The sequence below is a fragment of the Balaenoptera borealis genome (assembly GCF_965194805.1).
Source record: "Balaenoptera borealis genome assembly, chromosome: 6".
Lineage (NCBI taxonomy): Eukaryota > Metazoa > Chordata > Mammalia > Artiodactyla > Balaenopteridae > Balaenoptera > Balaenoptera borealis.
This window is the reverse complement of record NC_138863.1, coordinates 11,440,463-11,453,067: the sequence shown is the minus strand read 5'-3', so window position 1 is coordinate 11,453,067 and position 12,605 is coordinate 11,440,463. Positions and strand designations below refer to the sequence as shown.

Sequence of the window (12,605 nt, the reverse complement as noted above, 5' to 3'; positions counted from 1 at the left end):
GATGTCTTTGTCACAAATTGTAAAAATAGGTTCTTTGTGGATCCAACATCCAGGAATAATTAGAGAAAGAAAAATATTGGAAATGGGGAGGCCAGTTTAAAAGGGTAACAGTCCAGATGATTGGTAATGGTCTCGTAGCAGGAAGAGAAATGACAGAGAAAGTGGACAGTTAGCCTTGAGGTGGGAGAATATAAAGGATGGGGGACAGTGAAAGGTGATTTCAGAATCTTGAACCTTGGTGACTGGAAAAAATATCTGGCCAACTGAACAAGGAAATTCAACTGAACAAGGAAACTGAACAAGGAAATTCAGAAGTTATCTGGATTAGGAAGAGGGAGAAAATTTGAGTTGGAAACCCTGTTGGGATCAAAGCTCCAATGGGACACTTAGGAAGAAATGGCTAGAACTAGTGTAACAGGATGAGACAAAATGGTCTGTTAATTTTATTTAGATTTAAATACCACCTTTTCCCACAAAAGATTTGAGGCAACTGTGGGTGAAAAGACAGTCAATGATGGATTGAATCATAAACAGGAATGTCCACATTAATGACGGAAGAGACAGAAGACCCAGCATGAAGCTTTATTACAAAAAACAAGGGAGCAGGGCTTCCCTGGTGGCGGAGTGCTTAAGAATCTGCCTGCCAACGCAGGGGACATGGGTTTGATCCCTGGTCCGGGAAGATCCCACATGCGGTGGAACAACTAAGCCCGTGTGCCACAACTACTGAGCCTGCGCTCGAGAGCCCAAGAGCCACAACTACTGAAGTCCGCGCACCACAACTATTGAAGCCCATGCGCCTAGAGCCCATGCTCTGCAACAAGAGAAGCCACTGCAATGAGAAGCCTGCGCACCGCAACGAAGAGTAGCCCCTGCTCGCCAAAACTAGAGAAAGCCCGCACACAGCAATGAAGACCCAACGCAGCCAAAAATAATAAATAAATAACTAAATTTATTTAAAAAAAAAGGGAGGGGGAGCAGAGTTTCCAGGTAAGGGAGAGAAAAACCCTTTTTTTTTTCTTTTAGAATTTACTACCAGTTAGGTGTAACCGGTAGGTGCTTTCATGTATTGATACTACACTCTTGTCTAATTTAATTTAACAGAATCAACTGATGCAGGAAGATTATGGTTTATCAAGACTAAGGGAGAAGACTTTGGATTTGGTAATTGGATCACACGAAATTCTCAGAGGACTTCCTAAATGGTTTTAAAGAATGGTAACATCTCTGGAGTATCTTTAGACTCTAGAGAAGTACCTACTCATGTGTATGTCTTTGGCTGTTTGTTAACGTCGAGGCACACAAAGTATTCCGTGAATTGACTTCAGTCCCTCCCAACGTTGATGAGCATGGTACTGACTCTCCCCCGGAAAGTTAGTGGGTAAGTGGTTAGATGCAGGCAATTCTTGGAAGCTAAACAAGGCTGCTAACCTCTGTGAAACCTAACTTCTCCTTCTCCGTGATTCTCATCTTTAAGGATCAGGGGAGCCAGTCAGGGCAGGGGTCACTGTTTAAGGAAGACATAGAGGGCTTGAAAAGTCGTCAAACTTGTACTGTAGTGTTTAAGAATCACTTGCAGAACTGGCGAAATATCCAGATTCTTAGGCCTCACCCCAGTCCTGATTTTGATGCAGTCCTGAAAACTAGTTATTTAACTAGCTACTGAAGGTTTACCTTGTAAACAGGAGAAGCGGTTGGCGCACCTTGCCCATAACAAAGATGTCGCCTCATCTACGTCGTACTGCCCCCGCTCCTATGCGTGGGCCTTACGTCCGCCCTTACTTGCGTCACATGACCACAAACCGGCCTCAACTACGGCTACTGGGAGGGGCCAGTCCCGGAAGTTCTCGCGTCTCTCCTAGCCCGCTGCGGGCATCTCTGGCCGGTGATTTGCCCGGGCGCCTCCGTGCGCTCGGCCAACGGCCTCTGACAGCGCCCACCGGAGCGCCTCGGGAGCCGGCGAGCGGCGGTCCTCGGCCAGGGACTTTCAGCGGGCCCAGGGGTGAGTACTGACGTCTTCCCGACCCGGGACCCGCGGCCCGAGCCGGCTGTCGGGCCTAGCGCCGCGGCCCTGACCCTCCGTCGATGGAGGGACCCGCTGCGGCCCCGGCCCGTTCGTGGTGTATTTCTGGCCGGAGGCCCGACCCCAGAGCCTCTCGTCTTCAGCCCTGGGCTTTCCTCCTCCGTAGGGCGTCCTGAGAGCTTCAAGCGCGGTTTGGCTGGTAGTCTTCTCTCATCCTTCTCAGCCAAGGTCCTGGTACCTTTTAGTATGACCTTGAACCCGACGCCTGCCGTCTTTAAAAGTTTTTGGTTTGTTTTGTTTTTACTCTGTGGAAAAGAACGTGTTCGAAACGAAAGGCCTTGTTGGAAGCCCAGGTTGGTCGGGGAGGCCCCTGGTCGGGCCGGTGTGTAAGCATCCTTGCTCGCAGGTGTGGATGCCTGGAGATGCTCCTGGATTTCATTCCAGGCGCTGGGAAATGGGGAAAGCTCGGTTTCCCGTTCCGATAAGCCTCTGACCTTCGTCTGCAGGAGGAGTTCCGCTTATATGGTATTTAGAAGAAAACCCTCGGGTGCGTCCTACAACTTTAGAGAAAGGGGCCTTCTCGAGGGAGGAGAATGCTTTCAAAAGTGGTGGCGTCTTTTAGTTGCAGAAGATAAAAGCTTTAGGGCCCTTGTTCCCAAATATAGAACCAGTCGTTTACAGGCCTCTCACCCCACTGAGAGACTTTAATTGAAGGATCTTAAATGTTTTCTCTCCCTAAATGAAAAACATTTGTTTCAGTGTCTGAGATCCCAAAGGAAAAACCCTTAGGAAAATAAATTCAGAAAGAATTAGAGCGATTTAGTTGTACCTAGTAGTCTCTTCCCCTGTGATTAAATTGTGTGTGGGACCTGCTATCTATTTGGTTTCAAGCACTCGTGCGTTGGTTTTGCTGGGTTTTTCCAAAAGGAAATTGTGTTTTCTATCCCTTCCTGTCTGATAGGGCTGCCTTATTTTATGATTACAAAGTTTAGCTGTTACTGTCCTCCCTTCTTGTGTTGAAACTTGTTTTCTGTGGATTGATAACCTTATTTTAAAATTCGTTAATTTCAAGTTTTCAGTGATTTTTCTTTAAAAATTAAAATTAATCCTGGGTTACTACACTGTGATTTTCTAATACACCCATTCTTTAAGTATAGTTGCTTGAAAAGAGAACTGAAACAGGGTGACTGTATAAAAGCCTTGAACTAGGTCCACATAATAAGCAACAAACAACCCAACATTTTTTTTGGTAATTGGAGAATTATATAAATCTTTGCAACCACAGTCAATTTGACCCAGGTTGTTTCTGTGACTTCCTGGGCTACTTCTTTGCATCCCAGTGTTCTGATATAGAAAATAAGAAAGTCAGGCTTGAATCATTGTGTCCCCAAATTGGGACACTTTCCACGAGTGGGATGTGACTTGACTTTAGGTGGTTTGCAGATGAGGGTTTTTTGTAAGAGTTATGTTTTTGTTACATGTCTTTATATATGTACATTAAGTCCATGGTTTAAAAAAGCAAGGGTATTCCCTAGTGGTCCAGTGGTTAGGACTCAGCACTTTGAAAGCCAGGGTCCTGGGTTCAATCCCTGGTTGGGGAATTAAGATCCCTCAAGCTGCCCGGCCAAAAAATAAATAAAATAAAATAGTAATGTAAAATTTCCTTTTAAAATACACTTAAGATTTTTAAAAATTTAGTTAAAGAAAAGATTAAGTATAGCTGAGCGTAAACGTACTGCATTGAGTATGGAAAAAAAAGCATGAAGTTGCTAAGTTACTGATGGTTGGGAACCACCGGGCTTAGAAAGTAGAGATATAAGATCATCTATGATTCTGAGAGAGATTTTTGTCTCCTTAGTTATAGCACAGAGACTCATGTACTTGTTGCCTAGTAGATTGTAAGTGACAAAATTGGAACTAATATCTTAACTCCAAATGAGAAATTTATTTTCTTTATTGCCAAAAGATATTACTGAAAATGTCACAGTCTAATGAGGGAGAAAAAAATTAGATTTTGATCTATTTTACTTAAGCAGAAAAGCCAGTAATTGGAACAGTACAATGTTAAATCTTAGTAGAAAAGTTCCATCTACTTTGTAAGTAGCTCAGATTGGCTACAGGAGAATTTGACTTTTTCCAGAAGTTGTCTTTTCATTGTCCACCTTTGTGATCTAAGTCTGTGATACTTTGCAAACTCAGAGAGTCTTGTAAGAGAAGATGTTGCTGTAAAATGAAATGTTGAGACCCGTGGGATGTACTAGTGGAAAGTTAATAAGAAGGCTGAAATGTAGTAAATGGAATGTGGAGAATAGCACATTTCAGGGAGATAATGTTTTTCTAGCAATTGCATCCCTTGTTTATTATTATAAAGTTTCAGTTTATAATGTCCCAAGGCTATACTCCTTTTGAGGTATCTCTTTTCAGTGTTAGTTTTAACTATAAGCTTTTACTGTGCTTCAGATATATACACACAAGTATAAGAAGAGTATCTCATTTAGAATGATGCACAGAAATTGATGAGAGATTGCCTGTGGGGACCTAGGTGGTTATAGGATAGGATCTGGTGGGACACTTTATTTTCTTTGTGTGTTCTTTTTTTTTTCTTTTCTTTCTTTTTTTTTTTAACATCTTTATTGGAGTATAATTGCTTTACAATGTTGTGTTAGTTTCTGCTGTATAAGAAAGTGATTCAGCTATACGTATACATATATCCCCATATCTCCTCCCTCTTGCGTCTCCCTCCCACCCTCCCTATCCCACCCCTCTAGGTGGTCACAAAGCACGGAGCTGATCTCCTTGTGCTATGCAGCTGCTTCCCACTAGCTATCTATTTTACATTTGGTAGTGTATATATATATGTCAATGCTACTCTCTCACTTTGTCCCAGCTTACCCTTCCCCCTCCCCATGTCCTCAAGGCCATTCTCTACGTCTGAATCTTTATTCCTGTCCTGTCTCTAGGTTCTTTAGAACCATTTTTTTTTAGATTCCATATATATGTGTTAGCATATGGTATTTGTTTTTCTCTTTCTGACTTACTTCACTCTGTGTGACAGACTCTAGGTCCATCCACCTCACTACGAATAACTCAATTTCATTTCTTTTTATGGCAGAGTAATATTCCATTGTATATATGTGCCACATCTTCTTTATCCATTCATCTGTCGATGGACACTTAGGTTGCTTCCATGTCCTGGCTATTGTAAATAGTGCTGCAATGAACATTGTGGTACATGACTTTTTGAATTATGGTTTTCTCAGGGTATATGCCCAGTAGTGGGATTGCTGGGTCATATGGTAATTCTATTTTTAGTTTTTTAAGGAACCTCCATACTGTTCTCCATAGTGGCTATATCAATTTACATTCCCACCAACAGTGCAAGAGGGTTCACTTTTCTCCACATCCTCCACACCATTTATTGTTTATAGATTTTTTGATGGTGGCCATTCTGACTGGTGTGAGGTGATACCTCATTGTAGTTTTGATTTGCATTTCTCTAATGGCTAGTGATGTTGAGCATCCTTTCATGTGTTTGTTGGCAATCTGTATGTCTTCTTTGGAGAAATGTCTATTTAGGTCTTCTGCCCATTTTTGGATTGGGTTGTTTGTTTTTTTGAGCTGCATGAGCTGCTTGTAAATTTTGGAGATTAATCCTTTGTCAGTTGCTTCATTGCAAATATTTTCTCACATTCTGAGGGTTGTCTTTTGGTCTTGTTTATGGTTTCCTTTGCTGTGCAAAAGCTTTTAAGTTTCATCAGGTCCCATTTATTTATTTTTGTTTTTATTTCCATTTCTCTAGGAGGTGGGTCAAAAAGGATCTTGCTTTGATTTATGTCATAGAGTGTTCTGCCTGTGTTTTCCTGTAAGAGTTTTATAGTTTCTGGCCCTACATCTCTGTGTGTTCTTGTGTACTTTGTACCATGTGCGTGTGTTACTGGTTCAAATTAAATACCAAATTAAAGTTAGGAATGAAATGAAACAAATATGAAATTAAATACTGAATGAAAATAGCTGGATGAAAATTTAGCCAATGCATTTGCTCCTCCTTAATTAGTGTGTATATATATACACTTATATATACACTTGTTTATACATATAAGTATTAAGATTCTTTTAAACATACGTATTTTTCATCAGGCATGTTTTCCTTTGTTTCAAATCAGAAACAATGATTGTCTTTTATCTTGCATTAACTAGTGAATGGCTGTAGGGTTCTGTCTCTAGGCCTGAAATTAGTGGTAAGCTTGTTCATTTTTTCTTTATTTATTTTACTGGTTTTTTTTAAGGTAAGTTTGTGCATCTTTAGTGACTTTCATTATTTGGAGTATTTCCAGCAAGAATCCCTAATGTTAGTATCATCTAGTTTTTCAGTTAGCTCCTGTTTTTTCTCCCCCAGGGACAAAAGTGGCTCTAAATCCAGCACATGCATGTTGAAGCAAGTTAAAGGATTTAATATGAAGCACAGGAACCGATAATGCCATAAAGCAAGCAGTAGTTGGTACACATTTGTGAGTAAAAATTTTCTTTTGGCTCTATTTTCTTAGTCTTTAAACCATTTGCATGCAAATCCTTAAAATTCACACATTTTGGTAAAGAATAAAGGGTGCAAGTTAGCAGTCATAAGTAACCATTTGTCAGGGCTTAGCCCTTAGCAACCTCTAAGAACTCTCCAAAGCATGTCAGTAAGGTGGAGTTTAAAATGTGTGATAGATCTCTGACACGGAGTTTAAGAAATGTCCCAGCCATGGCTTACATTTATACTGTCTTTAATTTTTTATTGACCTGGATTTGTATATAATATCTTCTGCTGAAAATGTAGTGTAATTTGGTTTTCAAAGTTATTTCCTTTTAAAGAAACCATTACTTATACATCAAATATTAGGTTACTTCAAATACATTTTTCTGCCCTTTACATTATTTTCATAATTTTTTCATTGTACTTAGTCTGAAAAAGGAAAGGATCTTTTCCCCCTTTAGAATATAATAATTAGAGGAGTTTTATGGCAAAATGTTTTCTTCTAATCTGACTTCACATTTGTATATTCATTTGATTAGCTTTTCTTTATCCCGTTTGCAAAATCATAATACAGTGACTATGCTTAAAACAGTCTTTATATTTTTTGAGGTATAGAATAACTCTTTTTAGGAGAGATTTGAAAATTGATTTTGGTTGAAATCCAAAAATAATTTTAAGTAGATATTTACTTTTATTGATAGTTTTCTTATGAAATGAATTGTTGAAATACTGATTTTTATTCTTTCTTTTTTACAGCTGGAAAAGCAGTTTCCGTGTTGTTATGTACACCTCCAAAAAAATTCAGATCTGTAGGGGAATTGTTGTGTAAAGTAAACTGAACTACAGGGAGGCAGTATTTTAATAGCTATTATAAACGTGTATTTACTGTATTAAAAATGAGTAAAAGAACAAGCAATGACACATCACTAGGAAGGTCAGTGACATTTTATTCGGTTGAGCTGGCATTATAGGTTTGAGACATAGTTGCTTTAAAGTTGATTGCCCATAGGCTAATCATATTCTTTTACACTTCTGTCAGCATTTTGTATCTTGGGGCAACTTCCTTTCTGCTGCATTTCCCTGGAGCATGGATCCTTCTCTGATTTAGGTTTCTCAGTGCATTTGTTCTGTCTTTCCCTTTAAAGGCATGTCATGTTTTTAAAAAATATACATGTAAATATGATACTAAGTACAAATTAATAGTGTGAAACTTTCACACTATAGTCCCTCAAAATGAATGCAAACATTAAGGATTTATTAGTATATATTCTGTATTTGGTATTCATTTCATCTCAGTCATCAGATATACATTCAGTAAGAGAAGTTTTAATTTTTATTTTGTGAAATTCGGGGTTGCTTCTTTTTTAGTAAATTTAGAATTAACATTATTTAGCTTATGAATCTGATTTTCGTCATTAAAAGGTTTTATTTTTTCCATGCATGACGGGAATTTCTAATTTCGTTTTTATAAAGTTCTAGCAGCTTCCCTTCATATAATTCATTAGGAACTTTCTATTTAAGTTTTATTTTAGGCATTTTTTGGGTTATATAAGCAGCATGCATATCTATTTATGCAGAGAGGAAGAGAGTGTACGTGTGTGCACATTCGTGTTGTGGTTATACAATAATTTAAAACATTTGCCCCTAAGCAATATCCTCAAGGTGCAGTTTCAACTAAGTGAGAAGGTATTATGTTGAGGAAAACATTTGCTTCGATCTTTTATTTTTCCTTTGTATGTATTCAGTACTCACAAATGAGAAGTCTCCTTTGCTCTTTCTAAAAGGTATTCTAACTTCACTGCATAGAAGAGACTGACATTTTCACACTCAGTCATCCCTGTCTTTACATTTTTTGCCCGCAGAGTGAGTGGGGCAGCATTTCCTTCTCCCAGTGCTGCTGAGATGGCGGAAATTAGTCGAATTCAATATGAAATGGAATACACCGAAGGTATTAGTCAGCGAATGAGGGTCCCGGAAAAATTAAAGGTAGCACCACCAAATGCTGACCTGGAACAAGGATTCCAAGAAGGAGTTTCAAATGCTAGTGTGATTATGCAGGTTCCAGAGAGGATTGTTGTAGCAGGTATTTTATATTTGTTTATAAACTTGCCTGATAAATGTATTTTATATATTTTTAGAAAACTTTTGGGATTTTTCAAAATATTATTTAGAAAAGGGGTTGGGAAATGCAACGTTACATTTTCTTCAAAAAGTTTATTAATTGCAATAGTCTGAAATTTCAAATAGTAATAATTCAACTAATTATTGAGATATAATTTACATACATAAAATAGTGTAATTTTAAAGTGTACAGCCTGATGAGTTTTGACAAATGTATACTCCTGTGTAACCTCTACCGCAGTCCAGATATAGAACATATTCATTACCCGCCAAAAGGTTTCTCATTCAGTTCCTACCCCTCAATTCCAGACAACCATAATCTCCTTTTTATAACCAGAGATCGGATTTGTCTTTCCCAGAGTTTCGTATGAATGGACTAATACACTGTATACTCTTGGGTCTGGCTTCTTTTGCTTAGTGTAATGTTTTTGAGATTCTTCCATATTGTTGCTATATCAGTTGTTCATACCATTTTATTTCTAATATTCCAGTGTGTGGATAAACCACAGTTTGTTTATACATTCACCTGTTGGTGGACATTTGGGTTGTTTCCTTTTTGGTGCTATTAGGAATAAAGCTGCTATGAAGACATGTGTTTTCATATCTCTTAGGAGTGGAATTGCTAGATCATATTATAAGTTATGACGTTTAACTTTATGAAAAGCCGTCAAGCTGTTTTTGAAACTGGTTGTACCCTGTTACATTCCCATCAGTGACATATGAGAGTTTCATTTGCGCCACATCCTTGCCAACACTTTGTATTGTTAGTCTTTTTAATTTTAGCTATTGCTAGTGAGTGTGTAATGGCTAATACATTTTAATAAAACCTATGTCTTTTAAAAATCTCCCTCCTTTCCTTTTTTTTTTTTTTTTTTTTTTCCCTACGCTTAGGAAATAACGAAGACATTCCATTTTCAAGACCAGCAGATCTTGACCTTATACAGTCAACTCCCTTCAAACCTCTGGCATTAAAAACACCACCTCGTGTACTTACGCTAAGTGAAAGACCACTAGATTTTCTGGATTTAGAAAAACCTCCTCCAACCCCTCAAAATGAAGAAGTAAGTGCTAGAGTTTTAACATCATCTGAATTTGAAATAATAGAGACAGAAGCAAAAGTTAAAGAGGAGTTAAAAGGCTATAAATCATATCATTGGTAATATGTAATGGAATCAGAATTATCAACAGATACCCCAAATAAGATACTATGCTGTTGGGTTTTTTTTAATTTAAATATTATATTTCAGGAAAATGACAACTACCCCAAATAAGATACTATGCTGTTGGGTTTTTTTTAATTTAAATATTATATTTCAGGAAAATGACAATTTTGTGGAAATCATTAACATTCATGTGGTCTTGAAGGATGAGCTTTTATGGCTGGGAGTTACACTTTAAGCAATACAGAAAAATTTGGGAAGTTTAGCATGGGAAAAAATTAATGCATCACTTTGTTACAAAAGCAGTCTGGCAAATGGCAAAGAAAGCTCTTTTTTCCCCTTGATACTACCTATTCTCCCTGCTTGCTGAAAAGTTTCTACTGAGTTAGTTACCGTATTGTGTAATGTTAATGGCCTTGTTGACCTAACTATGATAGTATATGGACTAATAAGGTGTTAGTCGCAAACTTCAAATCTTGCCTTTGCTATTGATTCAGGGCCAATCTTGTAAGACTCCTTTTCTGTGGTTTCTGTAGTTGCAACTTTTTCATTATAACTTCTAAATTACTGTGTTGTCATGATGCTAGTATAAGACAGTGTGCAAAGATATGTTTTTATTGATAATGGAACTGCCCTTGTCTTTAATTTTTCATATAATCCTTTCCTAAGAGGACAAATCACCCATATAACCTACTGGAGTGCAGTTTCCTAGTACTAGGTATGGCCTTTTCTAGTTTGGAAGTTTCAGCTGAGGTGACTCAGATAATACACTCCTAGGTGCCAATTTAGACATTCTAGGTGTTTACTCGGTGAAAAGTACTAAATTTGAATGTTCACGTGATGGAAAGGCACTAAGGTACTTGCAGAATTGTACTGATATTTATTTAACAGACATTTTTTGAGCTTTTGTGTAAGACACTGTGCAGTGAGACGTGGTTCCTTCATAGTGGTCTGAGTGAGGGAAAGACCATTACGGCTGTGAATAGTACTGTCTTGGAATGAGGATTCTGCCAGGAGAGAAACCCTCCCTTTGATATTCTTCAGGTTTTGTTTGTCTTCTGATCTTTATGCTCCCACCATTTTAGACACTTGTGCCTACTTGGTGTGAATAACCAACTGAAAACAAGACGAGTACTGTCTCTCAGTAGACCTAGGTTTTAAGCCCATGTGGGGTTTACTCCCACTGTAATTGATATTTAGTCAAATGAGATAAATATCCAAAGTGTATAGCACTGGAGTGAAAAGCTGAGGCTGAGAATTAACCTAATTTTGAAGGCCTACTTTGCTACTTATTAACCACATAACTTTGGGCAAGTTATTTAACAATTCCAAGGCTCATCTCTAAAATAATGATAAGAATAATGCCAACTGCATATGATTATTGAGAGAATTAAATGTAATAATATGTGTAGTATGTTTAGCACATGTTCTAATTGATGTGAAAAGCTCAATAGGTACAAATATCATTGTTGTGAAAGTTAACATCCTGTGGCAGAAGATTTGGAAGCATCTTAAGTGTCTATCAACAGATGAATGTGACATACACGCACACACGCGCATACACACACACACACACACACACACACACACACAATGGAATACTACTCAGCCATAAAAAAAGAATCAAATTTTGCCATTTGCAACAACATGGATGGACTTGGAGGGTATTATGCTAAGTGAAGTAAGTCTGAGAATCTAAAAAATACAACTAGTGAGTATAACAAAGAAGAAACAGACTCACAGATATAGAGAACAAAGTAGTGGTTACCAGTGGGGAGGGGCAATAGAGGGGTAAGGGTTTAAGATGTACAAACTGTTATGTATAAAATAAGCTACGGGGATATACTGTACAACACAGGGAGTATAGCCAGTATTTTATAATAACTATAAATGGAGTATGACCTTTAAAAATTGTGAATCACTATATTGTACACCTTTAACTTATGTAATATTGTATATCAACTATACTTCAATTTAAAAAAAACACAAACCTTTGGCAGGAGCCAAATCCTGAGATGCAGGAGAGGAGTTTCCGATATTAGTACTAGTTGCCTATTAAAAGGAAAGCAAAGGTGATGATCTGTGCTTCAGTCCATAGAAGGGTCAGGTGGCCCTCAAGAGGCAATCAGCTAGTGAGCAGAGGAGAAAAGGGAAGGAACCAGAGTTCTGGTAGCTTCTACAAAATGGATTGAAATGGAAGGGTAGTAACGCCCTGAGTGCTGATAACATTGATGATTCATTCGGATGCTACTTAGAATATATCAAGTAAGATTCCCTAAATCATTTATTCTGTAATAATCATTTTACAGCATATGCCAAGGTTTCTCAACCTCAGCACTCTGACATTTTAGACTAGATAGTTCTTTGTTGTGGTGAGGGCTGTCCTTTTGCACTGTAAAATATTTAACAGCGTTCTTGAGCTCCGTCTACAAGATGCCAGTAGCATCCTTCAAGTCATGAAAATCAAAAATGTCTCAAATAACCAAGAGGTGGAAACACCCAAATGTCCTTCAACTGATGAATGGATAAGCAAAATGTGGTATACCCATACAGGGGAGTATTATTCAGCTATAATAAGGAATGAAGTACTTATACATGCTACAACATGATGAACCTTGAAAACATGTTAAGTCAAAGAAGCCAGACAGAAAAGGCCATATATTGTATGATTCTGCTTACATGACATATCCAGAATAGTAGTTGCCAGGGGTTTAGGGGAGAGAGTAATTGGGACTGACTGCTTAATCATGGGGTTTCCTTTTGGGGGGATGAAAATGTTCTGAAA

General features: G+C 38.1%; 1 protein-coding gene and 1 long non-coding RNA gene across 13 annotated transcripts in view; one reads left to right on the top strand and one right to left on the bottom strand.

The window, feature by feature from the left end:
• LOC309630716 overlaps window positions 1-1,751 on the bottom strand; it is a 10,037-nt gene extending 8,286 nt beyond the window's left edge. The window contains exons 1-2 of the long non-coding RNA XR_014245900.1: window positions 1,675-1,751; window positions 1,432-1,507 (exon numbers count right to left, since the gene is read on the bottom strand). This is a non-coding gene — a long non-coding RNA (uncharacterized lncRNA). The remainder of the gene's footprint in view (window positions 1-1,431; window positions 1,508-1,674) is intronic.
• A 96-nt stretch (window positions 1,752-1,847) lies between these two features.
• MFF (mitochondrial fission factor) overlaps window positions 1,848-12,605 on the top strand; it is a 39,470-nt gene continuing 28,712 nt past the window's right edge. For 3 of the 12 annotated variants that reach the window (XM_082396263.1, XM_082396272.1, XM_082396266.1), the window contains exons 1-5: window positions 1,851-2,002; window positions 6,420-6,531; window positions 7,296-7,473; window positions 8,402-8,622; window positions 9,552-9,721. In XM_082396263.1, coding sequence (XP_082252389.1) covers window positions 7,436-7,473; window positions 8,402-8,622; window positions 9,552-9,721 — 429 coding nt within the window. In that variant the 5' untranslated portion in view covers window positions 1,851-2,002; window positions 6,420-6,531; window positions 7,296-7,435. Of the gene's footprint in view, window positions 2,003-6,419; window positions 6,532-7,295; window positions 7,474-8,401; window positions 8,623-9,551; window positions 9,722-12,605 lie in introns of all 12 variants that reach the window. The other 9 variants (XM_082396265.1, XM_082396261.1, XM_082396262.1 and 6 more) reach the window with 6 other exon arrangements.